Consider the following 17,716-nt stretch of genomic DNA (forward strand, 5'->3'; position numbering starts at 1 on the left):
ATCACCAGGGTTACACACACACAAAAGGAATTTTCATTGCATGGTCTCTCTCCTATGTGGATCCTAACATTTAAGGTTGGCATTTATTTAAATAAGGAAAAGTGAACATAATATAGCCTTTAATTAGGGATAAGAGACTATGAGAAGAGAGCAAAAGGTGGCAACAAATGGGAGATCTGTCAAAAGGAAACAGCATAAAAGCAGAAAGGAGATAAAATTGTGGGGGAGGAAACAAGTAGGAAGAGGAATAAGAGAAACAAAGAAACAAGATTTGCTTGAAAATACTATAATCATTTGTATACTAGTAGAAATTAAAATAATGAATCTATATAGCTTGAAAAAATAGATTCTCTATTTGGAAACATCACTAGCTTTTGTTCATAACTTCTCAACTTTCTTGAAAAATGTTGCCTGCAAAAACACTTTATTTACTATTGTCTAACAATATTATCATGTCATATATATATATTACATCTAATGTGATAGGCTCCTTAAATTATATCCCACTGTCATAAATGGCAGAGACTCATTAATGATTTTTCTTTTGTCTTTTGAAATCAATACATTAGGGCTGGAAAGATGGCTTAAGGGTTAAAGACCCTTGCCTGAAAAGCCTGCTGGTCTAGGTTCCATTCCCTATTACTCATGCAAAGCCAGATACACTAAGTGGCACATTCATGTGGAGCTTGTTTGCCATGTCAGGAGGCCCTGGAGCTCCCATATTCATATTCATTCTTTCTCTCTCACTCTCCCTGTCTTTCTCCCTCTCTTTCAAATAAATATATAATGAAAGAAAAAACTACAAAAGTAACAAATTTTCTATAATATTTTATATTTATTTTTATATATTTAATTGCTTCAAAGAGTAAAAGCTTATAAAACTTTAAATAGGTTCCAGTTAAGTTTTTAAACTTTTTTTTAATTTTATATATTTATTTGAGAGAGAGAGAAAAAAAAAAAAAAACAGAGAGAATGGTCATGCCAGGGCCTCTAGCCACTGCAAAGCAATTCCAGATCCATGTGCCACCTTGTGCACCTGGTTTACATGGGTCCTGGGGAATCAAACCTGGGTCCTTTGGCTTTACAGACAAGTGTCTTAACCACTAAGCAATCCATCCAGCCCAAAGATATTTTTTAAATATTTTATTTATTTATTTTAGAGAGAGAGAAAAAAAAAGTGTGGGGGGGGGAGGGAAAGAATGGACATTCCAGGGTCTCCAATCCTGTAAACAAATGCTTGATACATGCACCCGTCTTGTGCACCTGGCTTATGTGGATACTGGGGAATAGAACCTGGGTCTTTTGGCTTCACAGGCAAAGGCCTTAATCACTAAGCCATCTCTCCAGCCTCTCCACTTAAGTTTTGAAAACAGAATTGATTCAAGTGTTATAGAAATAATCCAATTCATGAATTAATAATATGTATGACATTCAAGAGGCTATCTGGCTTAGAAATCTGAAAACTTTTGCAAGCACTTTTAATTTCCTTTAGTCATTTGATATAAGTTTATAGCATTGATTATACTCTACAGCTGAGGCATTAATACCATTAGAGGTAAACTATATCAATCATTTTTTAGGTAAATGCCATTCTTTCTGGAACTACTTTTGTTAAAATATCTTTATAATATGATAATATGATATAATATCATTGGGCTTTTCTACTTCAGGCTTTCTTTGCAAAACCTGCAGTGTCTTCTTCACTGCCATTGGATATTATGCATCGAGCTCGTACGAAGAGGAGAATAACGACGGCATCCCACTGCTTGTGAAGAAAGCGAAAGCAGACCAAAAGTGACAAGACCCATTTCTAACTGAATCTTCATTGTGTAAGAATTTCCCCCTTTCACTGTATAAGTGGAAAATTATGTTATTAACTTGTTAAAATTAATAGTGATAACATAGATATGTTTTAAAATGTGCTTCATATATGTTTTATTTTATGTTAAGTACAATAGTATGCTCTATATTTCTTAAAGCTATGATGAGATACACTTTTAGCGTTTTTAATAGGAAGATAAGATTGTTGAGATGGAAATGTGAAAATGTACATGGATTAATTGTGACAACAATGAGTGCCAATTAGTCAATGGACTTTTGGTATAGAGGATAACAGGGTTTTCTATTGTTTATTTTTTGTTACTTGTTAATTTGGGCTATTATACACATGTAATTTTATGAATATAATTAGATCATTTATAAAATAAAATTTTAAATTTAAATCATATTTATCTTTCAAAATAAAGAAATGTTAAGGCTTTTAAAATTAAAATTACTGATGATATTACATAGAGAGTTGTCTCTAAAAATTTTCTCTGATCAACTGATCACTTTATTTTATTTTAGCAGGCATAAAATTCAATGTGATTCTACACCTCTATAGTTTTAGCTTTGTCTGAATTATTTTATTTTGTTTTATTTACTTGAAAGAGACAGAGACCATTCCCCCCTTTCTCTTTCTCTCTCTAATAAAAAAATAAAATATTTTTTAAAATAAAAATTGAATGAAGCTGGGCATGGTGGCACATGCCTTTAATCCCAGCACTCAGGAGTCAGAGGTAGGAGGATCACCATGAGTTTAAGGCCACCTTGAGATTATATAGTGAATTCCAGGTCAGCCTGGACTACTGAAACCCTACCTTGAAAAAAAAAGTAATAAAAATTGAAAGAGCAGAGAGAACGGAGAGGCTGAGATACCAGGGCTTCTAGCCACTGGAAATGAACTCCAGATACATGCACCATGTTGTGCATCTATCTAGTTTATGTGGGCCCTGAGCATTCGAACCTGGGTCCTCTGGTTTTGCAAGCATGTGCCTTAACTGAGTTTTACATATATACATGTGCATGCATATACTGTCTGACAGGCTGAAGAGACAGCTTAGTCATTAAAGGCACTTTCTTGCCATGCCTGCTGAATGAGGTTCAATTCCCAAGCCATCCACATAAAAGTCAGATGCAAAAGGTGGCACAAGCATGTGTCGCTTGTTTCCACCAACAAGTGACTTTAATTCATGTACATGGGCTTGTGTGCACACATGTAAACACACACACACACACACACACACACGCCCACATATGCTCACGCGAATAAATAAATTATTTTAATGCTGACGAAAAGAGTACCTTTGACCTGAGTTGACACCCGCTTTTTCTTTATAATTAATCATAAATACTTTGTGTGAGATAACATTTACTACATTTGAATGTAGAACTTGTATTGATCATTTCTGGAGTTAATCCTAAAATATGCTTCTAAAGCTTTTTTTTTTTCATATATCATTGTATCCTTATGAAATTATATTTTCAAAATATTGGATAAAATTCTGATTTGCTTATGGTAAAAAGGCTTCTAGCCAGGCATAGTGGTGCACGCCTTTAATCCCAGCACTCGAAAGGCAGAGGTAGGAGGATCATCGTGGGTTCAAGGCCACCCCGAGTCTCCATAGTGAATTCCAGGTCATCCTGGGCTAGAGTGAGACCCTGCCTCAAATAACCAAAAAAAAAGGGGGGAGGGGGCTTCTACAATGTTCTTGTTTTCCACTGGAAGTAGTGATAACTGGGCAAAAGTCTCTTTTGAAACCACATTAACCTATGACCTTGTGTGGAAGGGTGTGCCTATTTGCAGTCCAGACAGGCCAAGAAACAGTGAAGCAGGAAGAAATAGTATCACAGTATGCCTGTTTCTTTAACTTCAACATACACTTATGAAAATCTATAACTATTTTATGTGGAAATTTAACTGCTTGACTCTTCTTGGTTTAAATCTGCAGGGTTGAAGAATATCTGAGGGTCAGAATGTAAAACCTGGAGTCTCTTTTAAGGATTCTGCAAGATTTGAAGCTGTGTTAGACTTCCAGAAGAGAAAATTCATACACGATTTTTACCTAAATGCTAGAAAAGTAACCATGAGAATATCTGCTTTCATAATAAAGTATGTGCTTGTGAAGCATTTCTGATCACAGGAGTTCATTTGCAGTGGCAAGAGGCCCTGGTGTACCCATTCTCTCTCTCTCCCAAATAACAATTTCTATGAAAAAGCCTAATTCTTATATTCTCTTACCTCCCCCTGTCCCTTCCATAATGTACCCTGAGTCTTAGAGGGCTTTGCAGATAATTCATTTGGTGTTGACACCTCTACAGCCTCTTAGTTTCACCTTTGATGAGTTTTGAGTCTCCTCTGAACCCATCAACCTTTTGACATGGAGGATGGAGGGAGACAAAAGGAATAAGAGAACAAAAAACTGGAAGGACTCCCTGGAAAAAGGAGGTTCCTCAGTAGAATGCAGGTGAGGAGAATGGACAACACAGGATAACAGGACAGGAATAAGACCAAATTACATTATATTCAATTAGTAAAGTTCTCAATAAAAAAAAAAGAAACACCAATATTCGTTCCTTAGTAGTTTTAAATAATTTCATTTGTATATTTGTATGTACTAGGTAGGATTATAAATTAAATAAAATTCTCATTTCTACCCCCCAAAAAACCCCTAATTTCTTGTTCTTTTTTCTTCTTTGAATTCTTTTTTTACTGTATTTTATTTATCAGTTGATATAGAAACAGAGTGCCTCAGGCCACTGCAAACAAACTCCAGATGCATGTGCCACTTTTGAGGCTTTATTTGGGTTCAGGGGAATCAAACCCCAGGCCATCACACAAGCAAGGACCTTTAACCACTGAGCCAGAAGCAGATTAAGGAAAAGGGTTTATTCTGGCTTGCAGTTTTAGAAGGATACATTCCATTATGGTGTGGAAGGTGTGAGAGCAGGATAGGAGGCCCCGGATCTCATAGCAGCCACAGCCAGGAAGAAAAGAAACTGAATGTGAGGTCAAGCTATAAAAAGGGAGGCCAACTCCCAGCAAACTGTTTCCTTCAGCAAGACTGCACCTCCTAAAGGTTCGACAACTTTCCCATGTAGCATAGCCAGCTAATGACCAAGTATCCAAAAGTATGAATCTATGGAGGACATTTCACATTCAAATCACAATAGTGGTTTACTAAGGGGCAATTAAGTATGTAAAGGGGTGTGTGTGTGTGTGTGTGTGTGTGTGTGTGTGTGTGTGTGTAAGTAACATGGTGCTGGGATCCAGGGATTTATGCAAGTTTAAATCTTATTTTCTTGGGCTGGAGCGATGGTTTAATAGTTAAAGTGTTTGTCTGCAAAGTCTAAGGACCCAGGTTCAAGTGCCCAGTACCTATATAAGCCAGATGCCCAAGGTGGTGCAGGCTTCTGGAGTTCCTTTGCAGTGGCTAGAGGACCTGAGGTGCCTGTTCTCTCCCTCCCTCTCTCTCTCTCTCTCTCTCTCTCTCTCTCTCTCTCTCTCTCTCTCTCTCTCTCTCTGTCTCTCTCTCTCTCATAAATAAAACATATTTAATCTTATTTTCTTTTCAGAAAAATTATTTAAATACATTTCTCTTGTCTTATTACTGTAGCTAAGACTTCAAGTGCTGTGTACGATAAGAGTCCTGAATTTAAAGGAAATGTTTTGTGTTTTTCCTCATTTAATATAATGTTGACTATATGTTTGTTATACAGAACCTCTATTGTTTGAGGTATGTTCTTCTATTCCTAGTTTCTTCAGACCTTTTATCATGAAGTATACCCACACTTTGACAGAGACCTTTTCTGTAGCTCTTGAGATAATCATATGATTTTTGACTTTGAGTCTATTTTTTTTATATTTGATTTTTCAAGGTAGGGTCTCACTGTAGCTCAGGCTGACCTGTAATTCACTGCGTAGTCTCAGGGTGGCCTCAAGCTAATGGAAATCATCCTACCTCCGCCTCCTGAGTGCTGGGAGTAAAGGTGTCGCCACCACGCCCGGCTCAATCTATTTGTACTTGGTTTGGGGGAGCACAGAGGTGGCTGCAGTGGAAGCCAAGGCTTTGTACATGGTAATCATGTGGTCTTCTGCTGACCTCAGCCCTCCTTGAGTCATTAAATAATGTATTACATTTAGTGATTTGCATATATTGAATTACATTTGCTTCCTTGGCATAAAGACAACTTGGTCATAATCAATATTTTTTTTTACATATTGTTGAATTCCTTTCAAAAGTATTTGAAAATGTTTGCATCTCTGTTCCTGAAGATTGGCCTGTGTGTTTTCTTTTGCTTGTGTCCTCATCTGGCTTTCGTATCAGAGTGATACTAGGTTTGTGCAATGAATGTGGTGCTGTTCCTCCCATTTCTATTGATTGTATGGAGCAGTTCGAGAAACACTGGTGTCATTTGTTCTTTAAAAATCTGTTTGAGGGCTAGAGAGATTGCTTAGTGGTTAAGGCGATTGCATACAAAGCCAAATAACCCAGTTTTGATTCCCCAGGACCCGTGTAAGCCAGATGTACAAGGGAGTGTGTGCATCTGGAGTTCATTTGCAGTCATTGGAGGCCCTGGTGCATCCATTCTCTCCCTCTCTCTATCTGCCTCTCTGTCTCACACACACACAAAATAAATAAATAAAAATTTTAAGAAAAACTGGCAGAATTCTAGGGAATCCATCCAGTTCAGGGACATTTGTATTTGGGAGATATGTTATTAGTGCCTCAACATATATGTTTTTACTCTCTTGGTTTAATTTTGTTAGGTTAAATGTATCTGGAAATTTATTACTTTCTTTTAGATTTTCCAATCAATTGGAAAATAGGGTGTTTTTTTTTTAAGATTATTCCCTAATGTTCATTTGAATTTCATTGGTATACATGTTTCATCTTAGTTATTATATAGAATCTAATTAACTTATGTCTATGTTGCTTTGTTAGCTTAACTAAGGGTATGCCCATCTTTTAAAAAAGATATTTTATTTGCACCTGTGTGCTTGTGTGCGTGTGTGTGTGTGTGTGTGTGTGTGTGTGTGTGTGTGTACTAATAACAGGGTCTCTTGCTGCTGCAAACGCCTGCTTGCTCATCGCCATATGGGCGGCTTGGGATATGAACATGGGCTGGTGGGCTTTGTAAGCAAGCTTCTTTAGCCACGGAGTGTCCTGTGAAACTTATTCCTGGGGAGATGTGGACACACATCCATTCTCCTCAGATAAAGGCACAGATGACAGACAAATACATGATTGAGCCAAAAAATCCCAGAGGCTACAGAGGACATATATTCACATTCAAAACACCACACATTTGAACATTGCAGACACTTCAACTGAACAAAAATGTAGGTGATTATAAAAACTTCAACCAGTGAAGTAATCAAGATGTATAAGTACCAATGAAGAAACACAAAAAACATGAAAGAGTGACGCAGCACAACTCCATCAAAAATTAATAGCTGGTTGCTATTTCACATTTTGTCATGCCAACACCCATTACTACTCCTCAGCCTCTTTCTTTTCCAGTATCTTTCAAGACCTATGTCCGTACAAACAAAATCTTTCCAATATTTTTAAACTCTTGTTCACAGCTACACACCACCCATACTTGTCCCAGGAGATAAAGCACATGTCCATGTGTCCCATCAGAGAACTCTTCCCGCCTCACCAGAACGAACGAGAAATAGGCTGAGGAGCTGCCCCCTTGCCTCTTCAGTTCCACGTCCACATTTATCTGCTGCCTCTGCTTGTCAGACTTGATGATGAATGTTGGTATTGAGGTCCGTTCTTCGGATGTTTCAACAGAGTAGAATTACAAAGTTGATTTCAAAATGGCCTCAAGAATGTCAAAAAGCAATGCTGAAGTTTTTACAAATAGGTTTTTATGAGGCGTACATATAGAAAAAACATGGCCTTTTTCCTCAGCAGTGGCTGCAGACACTTCAGATTTCATGCTAGATCCTTTCCAGACGCTGCAATTTCAGCCCATTTTGCACAAGTTCAGATTCACTATGAGATGGCTGGGAATTCTTTTGATCTTCATTTTGCTATCACCTCTGTGGCTACTTCTCTCCCATTGTTCTTCAGATCTCATGCACGATCCTACTCCAGAACTGCTGGCAAAGCTGTCTGCACATCCTTCCTGTTCTTCAAAGGAGCCTCAATTTACGTTTCAGCCAACATAGCAATTCTCAGGACATCTTTTACGGAAACAGGTGTGAATAGACATGACCTTCATCAATTTCATGTCTTTTGAAGTTCAAAAGAGGATTGGAAGAGGCTACCCAGTCTTCTGTATCTACAGATTAATTATGCCATGAGCACATAATCTGAAGCAGCCCTTAAGATGAAATACCACAACCATCCTCACAGACTGGCCATCTCCAGACCTCTCCTCCTCGGTGCAGCCCCTGATATGCCGACGCTGCACTGCAGTTGTAGAGCGGACATTTGCCAAAGCTTCTACGAAATCAGTGGTCAGGTACTGACACAACACTACTGTAACAGGAGACCCCTGAATAGCGGCTGGAATTTCGGTAGACCTCAAGCCAGCAACCATTTGTATGTGGCTATAGTGTGTGTAGATGTGTATATTCCTGCTCTTGTTGAGGGAGCTCTTGTGTGTGAGTGGTTGTGTATACATGTATATATATGCGGAAGCCAGAGGTAGATCTCATATGCCTTCCTCAGTTGCCCTTCACCTTGCTGCTGTTGTTGTTTTTCAAATAAAATTTATTTATTTATTTAGTAGATAGGGGCAGGTAGAGGAAAAGAGAATGGGTGTACCAGGCCTCCAGCCGCTGCAAATGAACTCCAAATGCATGCATCACTTTGAGCATCTGGTTTATGTGGGTCCTGGGAAATTGCACCTGGGTCCCTAGGCTTCAAAGGCAAGTGCCTTAACCACTAAGCCGTCTCTTCAGCCCTTCACCTTGTGTTTTGAGATATGGTCTTGCACTGAAACTAAACCCCACCAATTTGGCTAGCCCCAGGGATCCCCTGGTTAGCTCCCTCACTCTGGGACAGGTGATGCCAACATACCTGTCACTTTAAGTAAGTATTGGGACCTGAATTCAGGGCCTCATGCTTCTGGGGTAAGCATTTGACCCACTGAGTCATCTCCCCAACTTTATCGATGACATTTTGTGTGGATACTGAGCAATGACAACTTCTCAGTCATGGCTGTCTTCCTAGAGATACTTGCATGCTACAAAATTTAAATTCTAAGTGCTAGAGAGATGGCTTAGTAGTTATGGTGCATGCCTGCAAAACCTCAGGACCTAGGTTTGATTCTCCAGAACCCACATAAGTGAGATGCACAAGGTGGAGTTTATTTGTAGTGGCTAGAGACCCTGGCGTGTCCCTTCTCTCTTTCTCTCACAAATAATTGAAAACTTAAAAATATAAAATTCTAATGAAACTTGAATTAAATCCAAATAACAAAATTTAAAATAATTCTAATAAAACCCTAAGTAAATATGTAGAGAATTTTTTGAAAATGATCGTGTATGATGTCTGTATGTATACTGCGTGCACATGTGGGCAGTTGTGCATACCTTACACACACACATGCAGAAACCAGATTAGACCATCAGCTCCCCTAACACTCTTCCATGTGCTTTCCTTGAGAAAAAGAGTCTCACTGAAACTAGAGCTGCTTATTTTTGGCCAGTCTGGCTAAGCAGTGAGCCCCAGTGATTCTCCTAGACCCATCCCCTCAGGACTGGAGTTATAGGCATGTGTGGCCACACCCAGCTTTCTATGTGGATGCTGGGATTAAATTTAGGTCCTCATTTTTTACAGAAAGTGCTCTTATTGACAAAATCATATGTAGTCTAAACTGATGAAGTATAATTGAAGAGAAAAATTGCAAAGTTGGTTGGGGAGATAGCTCAGTTATTAAGACATTTGCCTGCAAAGCCTAACAACCCAAGTTTGATTCCACTGTACCCATGTATAGCCGGATGCACAAAGTGACACATGCTTCTGGAGTTCATTTGCAGTGACTGAATTTCTCTCTCTGTCTCTCTTTCTCCTTGCAAATTAATAAAAATATTAAAAAAGAGAAAAAAGAAATATTGTAAAAGACTAAAAGTTATACCCATGACCATAGCACAGAGAATTAGAGAAAATGAAAAAGAAAAACAGGGATAAGAATCACAAGGGATAGTGTGAGAAGCTCCAGTGTTGTCTACAAGTTCCAGAAACAGATAAGGAGAAGTGATATTTAAAAAAAAAAAATAGCAAGAACAATAACTGTGAGGGCTGGACAGATGGCTCAGCGGTTAAGGTAGTTGCCTACAAAGCCTAATGACCTGAATTTCATTCCCCAGTACCCATATAAGAGCCAGATGGACTACATAAAAGCCAGTTGCACAAAGTGGCACATTCATCTAGAGTCCTTTTGCAACCACTGGAGGCCCTGACATACCCATTCTGTGTGTCTCTATTCTATCTGTCTCAACATGCAAACAAATAAATAAAACTACTTTTTAAAATATGAAATAAATATAATAATCAGTGTATTCTGGTTCAGTCTGATATAAGTTCCAAAAAATGAAGACACAAAAGAGGAGAGGAAATAATGTACAAAATCAACAGCTTAGAATACCCTTCTATTGATCAAATATGAAATTTTGTAATTTTTTTGCAATTTTGTAATTTTTCTGTTACAGCACTTGGTTACCCACCAAAGGTTAATGGTTGCCAAATACATCATTTCCTGTTGGTACAGAACAAGGAGAGATCTGGCTGGAATCTGGCAGAGAGCCAGTTCCCATACAGTTAGCTTGTTTAGTGCCAGAAGGTGCTACATGTGCTACTGGGGGAAAATGGCCAACATCTGTCCAAGCAACTCATGCTCTAACAGAAGTCTGTCTTCTTTTGGGAAATCATGTAGGTCTCTCTGATCAACAGCTCATTGTGGATGTTAGCTGCATCCTGGTACTGGGAGTTATAGGCCACTGCCAAGGGAAAACAACCTGACATGATGCTCACACAAATGCAATAGTGGCACATATCCATGATGGGTAACCAACCTCTCTTGGAATGGCTAATGGATCTGCTCAGTGGAACCCATAGCTGGAACTGGGAAACAAGTCAGAATCATATCCAAAACATGAGTTTGCTCTCTAATATCAAGCTCCCACAAATCTTGGGCTACAAGAGGGCCTGCACATATTAAATGCTCTATAAACTAATAATGGTTATCCCATTTATCCAGTGGTGACTTCACTCTCCACTGTAGAATCTGCTTCTCTTTTTCAGATGGATGCAGAACCTGAGGAGAGAATCATCAGGCCATGGCACCTCACCAGGGCCCCAGCTGAAGCCATAGAGTAATTGGGGAAATGAGAAAGAGATGCTTTTTTGGTGAATATGATATCAGCACAAGGGTGAAGAAGATAGACACAGAGAACACTCAACTCCTACTAAATCAGAGATCCAGAGACATAGTTTCTCAAGAGCCCATCTCAGAAGTAGACCTAAAAAGAACCCAACGTGGCTCAGGGTAATTCACAGCAGAGGGGGCAGAAAGATTGCTGAAGCCAAAAATTGGGACATTATGCACAGAAACACTGTCTCTTCCCAATAACTGATGGCTATCCCCATAATGCATGACCCACAATTCCCATTGGGATAAATGGCATCCCCAATGAGGAGGGTCCCTCTGGAAGGGAGAAGACAGGGATGAGGGTAAGGATGGTACCAACATGTGCTGTTTACACACTGAGTATGTACATAACTAATAAAAAAAAAGACAAAAATGGTAAAAAGATAAAAAGGGGGGGTTGACACTTTATTCAAAATCACATGGAAAGTTACAAAAAAACAACAAATAATTTTAAGTATAGGAATAGAGAAACCACATTCTCATTTTTTAAAAAACAACAGTTTTTGTATAGAAAATAGTTAAATGGCATAAATTTAGAAAAGTTTGGCAGTAACTAATAGTAACTTGGGTTAGGATGCTAGTAGAAAGAATGCAGAAATATGGACAGATTTTGGAGAACTAAGGAGAGGAATGAAATGGCAGCAAAGGTAGATTTTAAGGCTTTCAGTATAAACTATTATAATCGTGGGAGTGTCATATTGACGATAATATTGACCTAAGGCTTGGGTTTCCACTTAATTGAGGAAGTCTGTGGTAATGGCAGCTGTGCATCTCTGCCTGGCCTCGCAAGGAGAATCTATGAGGAAGCCATCTTGAGTCAAATGCTATTAACGGGAACACTCAGAATCTGCCACAACAGTGTTTAGAAGATAAGGAGCCTGACATCACTGGGTGGTGGGAAGAAAGAGAGAAAGCATCCATTGAAAATCCACGGGGAAATATTTAAATGAAACAAAATTCTTCTTTTGTTAAATATTTTCGGGTGTGGTGGCCCATGTCTTTAGTCTCATCACTCAAGAAGCAGAAGTAGGAAGGAGTTTCTCTGTGAGTTCAAGGCCAGCCTGAGGCCACAGAATGAGTTCCAGGTCACCCTGGGCTAGAGTGAGACCCTGCCTATCTAAAAAAAGATAGGTGACTTCTAGTATTAATAATCTCAGAAAAGTTAAAAAGTACTTTTGCATGCTTAAGAATAAATATAAAAAGTAGCATGTTAAGTGTATAAACATACTCGCAGTAACAGAGGACAAGACTGTGGTCAGTGTAGCAGAGTCCTCCTCCTCGGTCAGGTGAAAACCACTGAAGCAACTGTCATCACATGTGCAGCAATTTTTTTTCAGCCTGTCTACTAGCAAAGAAAGATGGCACAGTAACTCATCATTGGGGTCTTGCTGTCAATGAAGTGCTTTCTGGGAAGTACTCCTTATTATGACTGACAACTATGTTTGCAATTACTGGAATTATACTAACAATATCTACATCTGCCAAAATTTTAGCATACTAAATAAAAAATATTTTGGAAGTATGAGGATAACATACAAGCAGAATGTGTCAAACAAATCAAAATAAGAGATTTGGTTATAAAAAGATTCTAACTTGATGTCTGAGTATATGCTCCAGGAAGAGGAAAATGATTTTAGAAAGATACAGTTGGGAGCTGGGCGTGGTGCTGTATGCCTTTAATCCCAGCACTTGGGAGGCAGAGGTAGGAGAATCTCCATGAGTTCGAGGCCACCCTGAGACTACATAGTGGATTCCAGGTCTGCCTGGGCTAGAGTGAAACCCTACCCCCAAAACAAAAGAAGATACACTTGGAGGAAGAAGTAATTGTGAACAAGGAAAATGTATATCACTGTGAGAAACTTGCCAACAAAGGAGCAGGAGTAGTTGTAGCAATTATAGAGTAGTGGCAGTAAATAATATGGAGAAAGGACTACAGCTTATTATTATTATTATATTTGCATTTGGAGATAGGGTCTCACTCTAGCCCAGGCTGACCTCTAATTCACTATGTACTCTGAGGGTGGCCTTGAACTCATGGCGATCCTGCTACCTCTGCCTCCTGAGTGCTGGGATTGAAGGTGTGCGCCACCACACCCAGCTACTTTTTTTTAAAATTTATTTTTGTTCATTTTTTATTTATTTATTTGAGAGTGACACACAAAGAGAGAAACAGACACAGAGAGAGAGAGAGATTGAGAACAGGCCCTCCAGGGCTTCCAGCCACCGCAAACAAACTCCAGACGCGTGCGCCCCCTTGTGCACCTGGCTAACGTGGGACCTGGGGAACTGAGCCTCGAACCAGGGTCCTTAGGCTTCACAGGCAAGCGCTTAACTGCTAAGCCATCTCTCCAGCCCCCAGCTGGGCTACTTTTTATCACATTAAATATAATCATACTTTAAATTGTTATTAATAATTAAGTATTATTATTTTGCTTTTCTGAGATATACTCTCATGCAACCAGGCTGCCTTTTAAATAATATTTACTTATTTATTTTTTTTTTTTTTTTTGAGAAAGTGAAGGAGAAAGAGAAAGACAAGATGAGTCTGTCAGGACCTCGTGATGCTGTAGATGATCTCAAGAAGCATGTGCCACTTTATGCATCTCTAGGCTGGCATTGAACTATAGTAACTTCCTCCATTAAAGCCCTAAGTGCTGGTCACGATTCCTAGCTGACCTATCTTTTGTCCTCATGTCTTACTATGACGAAGTTTCATTTGCTTGTATATGTGTATAATCTTCCCCATATTTTTAATTTTAATATTTCCTATGTGTGGGCTAGATTACTGCATGCTTTTCCCTCTCTTTCTCTCTCTCTCGTTCCACACCTTTGTCCTTTGAGACAGGACTCTGTGCAGGCCTCTTCAGGGGGCCTCCTGCTTAGCTACATGCCAGTTTCTAGCTGGTTGGCCAACCCGTTGCCATTTGAGGAATCTGATAAATGACCCTATTTGAAATTTCTGACCCTCCCCTTCCCTACTCCTCTCAAAAAAAAAAAAAAAATTACACATGAGTTTACCAATGTATTAACATTTAAATAATAAGAAAGGAAGCCGCCTCATTGTCTCTCCTAGAGATGAACACTGGAGCAGCAGTGTCCCCACAAGCTGTATGTGCTACGGGGTCTCCAGGCAGCTGTCCTGGACCAGCCACTGGCTTTTTTGATACCTCCAGGTTCAACTGTGCCCACGGAAGAGCTGGAAGCCTTGAAACCTGCAGCGGTGACAGCTCCTCTGCCTGTCATGGCTCTGCTGGAGCTCCCCGTGGGAAGGCACCTTTCCTCTCTGCACAGTGTTTCTAATGGGCAGGCCAGTCCTTGTGCTGACACTGGGAGCTGCAGTACTGGGCCACCTGGCAGTGCCTACATATCTATGAACTCCTAAAGCTGCTTCTTGATTGCTGTGCATGGTGGGTTAATATATTGGTTTTTGAGGATGGGTCTCACTGAAGCCCAGACTGACCTGGAATTCACTATGTAGTCTCAGGGTGGCCTCGAACTCATATCAGTCCTCCTACTTCTGCCTCCCAAGTTCTGTGATTAAATGCATGCACCACTATGCTCGACTTATAAATTATGTTTTTGAATTATGCATTGGGGACTTCGAAATTAAACGACTTCTGTGAATGTGGCTGTATGCAGAAAAAGAAAGCCAGGTTAGCTGGAAAACAGGTCCGTGTGGCTGCTGATAGGATTACTATTGTCGTGAGTATGGTGAACGGCTGTTGAGAGGGCTCAGGAAAGAAGAGGTGGAGGTCTAGGAGAAAGATCGTAGCTAACAGAGCTCCATCTCACACTAAGCAGAGGAATCCCAGGGCACCAGAAGATACAGCTACGATAGCAACAACAACAAGAACAAAAAATATCTTTAGTGTGTGGCAGAGGCCATCTACAAAGGAGAAGGTGAGTGTGGTGGTTTGAATGTATGGTCCCATAGACTCAGGCTTGAAACTTGGATATCCAATGAGAGGAGCCCGGCTGAAGAAGATGTCACTGGGGGCAAAACTTGTCCAGTTCTAAAGTGGGTTTGGGGGATTTTCAGTCCAGCACTACTAGGTGTGTGGACAGCAGTTTTGGAGCTGTGGCTGTTTTCTGTGGTCCTAGCTTCTGGTGATGTTTCTCTCCTGTGCTCTGTGGAAATGAGCCAGCTTTCTCCTCCATTAATAGTGTTTCCCTAGTAATCTGTAAACCTGAAATAACACTCCAGCTGGGCATGGTGGCACACAACTTTAATCCCAGCACTCAGGAGACTGGGATTAAAGTAGGAGAATCTCGGTGTGTTCAAGTCCACCATGAGACTGCATAATGGATTCCAGGTCAGCCCCGGGAAAAAAAAAAGAAAGAAAACCATCCCCCCCCCCCCATAAGGTGCTTCTGGTTGGATGAAACGTACAAACATAAATATCTTCTGAATCATTTAGTTCTTTACTTTTACTTATCTGGGAAAATACTTTTTTCTAACTGTTGTGTGTAATTTATACAGCCCTGCTTTAACTTTAGTTTTGATTGCTAGAATAAAAATTCACTTAGTCCATGGGTTTATTTTTTTTTTAGTTCCATTTCCTCTATGACTCTTTGCTTTTCTTTTACACTTCAATGTTGTTGTTCAACGAAGAAGAAAGATTGTAAATGATATTAATCTGCTTAAATTACTATAGATAACCAGGAGACAGAAATGCCTACATAGGTATTAGGAAATATTTGGCACCACCTCAGGATTTCTCATAAGAAACTTCACAGAGGAACAATCTCCAGGACATGTGATTTTAGATGGGTATCAAACAACTAAAAAACATAACATTCCAAGTCTAAAACTCCTTCAATATTTTAAAAAGTTAACTTGAATGAGAGTTCTTTTTAAAAATATAAGAACAACTCTTTTTCTACTTATCAAACATGGAAATAACAAAAGTACAAGGTACTGTCTTTAAGACATTTTTTCAACTTCAAGTCAGTAAAAAATCATTTTCAGAGCTAAAGAGATGGCTCAGCAGGTAGGGACTTGCCTGAAAAACTTAACAACCTGAGTTAAATTCTCCAGTTCCCACATAAAGACAGATGCACAAAAAGGGTGTGTGCATCTCAAGTTCTGTTGTTGCATGTGTCTTTCTCTTGTCTCTGCTTAAAAGTAAATATGTATTTATATAAATAACAATTAAATTAAAAATTAAATAAATTAGTTAAATAAATATTTTATATAAATAAAAATATAAATATTTTAAAAATTAACTTTCCTGTAGTTACATTACAATAAGTAAAAATAGTTTTTAGTGTGTTGCAATTGCTACATTTATCTCAAGTTTTACAAAAGTATTTTTCATCAAAGTCCACTGATGTTAGTATTTAATCACTCATTTAATATGAACCAAGAAACAAGCATAATACAACTGAAATAAGACATAATTTTCATTATTCATTGATGATCAATCTTTTTTTTTTTTTTTTTTGGCTTCTTGATGTAGGGTCTAACTCTAGCCCAGGCTTATCTGGAATTCATTATGGAGTCTCAGGGTGGCCTCGAACTCACGGCAATCTTCCTACCTCTACCACCCAAGTGCTGAGATTAAAGGCATGCGACACCACGCCTGGCTTGATGATCAATATTTATAAACTATTTTTCTTTTCAAATGTGAGTTTTATAGGCGGTTCTAAGTTACTGAAAGTGCTGATCTCTATATTACTATTTTAATATGCAATTCTGCCTTCTCCAAGAAAGTCAAGGTCCAGGAATTGATAGTATGATCTGAGGAAAAATTCATTTAGTTCATGGTTTGAATTTCCTCTATGACTCTTTCCTTTTATTTTATACTTCAATGTTGTTCAATGAAGAAGAAAGATTGTAGTTTGTTTCTCTTAACCCAGAGGCTGAGGGAAGAGATCCCTGTGGTGAACTCCTTATACCCAAGCAGGAGCTATGCAGGCCCTTCTGAGTGCAAACACTCCCTTGCCCCGCCCACATCAACCACGGGTCATTTGATTTCGAGAAGTAGTAGAAGGACAGAAGAGAGCAGGCACAGGTTACAACCTTTGTGTGGTCTGAATTATTGGTCATTTGCCATCAGGAAAGACATAAGATACTTTTACCTACCATAGAGGTATGGGTTACAACCGTGTTTTGCTTCCAAGTGTATGTTTAACAGCATTCTCTATCCACAGATAAATAATTTTTATGTGTTTGATTACTGAGTATGGTTCTGAGTGTGTGACTGATTACTGTTATTTTAACACATTAGAGTGATTCTACATGCACTGAGAAATATACACAAAATGAAAATAACAATATATTGTTTAAAATATTTACATATGAGAGAGAGAGGGGAAGAAATAGGCTCACCAGGGCCTCCTGCCACTGCAAACGAACTCCAGATGAATGCACCACTTTGTGCATCTGCCTTTATGTGGGCATTGAGCAGTCTAACCCAGGCCATCAGGTTTTGCAAGCAAGCCACCTTTGACAATTGAGCCACATCTACCTAGACTACCATATAAAATTGTAAAGTGCACTTAG

At 39.1% G+C, this 17,716-nt stretch overlaps 1 protein-coding gene across 1 annotated transcript in view; it reads left to right on the top strand.

The window, feature by feature from the left end:
* The window catches only part of LOC101610300 (solute carrier organic anion transporter family member 6A1), a 132,074-nt gene that overhangs the window by 77,109 nt on the left and 37,249 nt on the right, over positions 1 to 17,716 (top strand). Inside the window, exons 14-16 of the mRNA XM_045132150.1 lie at positions 1,671 to 1,794; positions 7,905 to 8,032; positions 8,190 to 8,298. Of these exons, the coding sequence (XP_044988085.1) occupies positions 1,671 to 1,794; positions 7,905 to 8,032; positions 8,190 to 8,298 (361 nt within the window). The remainder of the gene's footprint in view (positions 1 to 1,670; positions 1,795 to 7,904; positions 8,033 to 8,189; positions 8,299 to 17,716) is intronic.

Source organism: Jaculus jaculus, chromosome 13 (assembly GCF_020740685.1).
Source record: "Jaculus jaculus isolate mJacJac1 chromosome 13, mJacJac1.mat.Y.cur, whole genome shotgun sequence".
In the NCBI taxonomy this organism is placed as follows: domain Eukaryota; kingdom Metazoa; phylum Chordata; class Mammalia; order Rodentia; family Dipodidae; genus Jaculus; species Jaculus jaculus.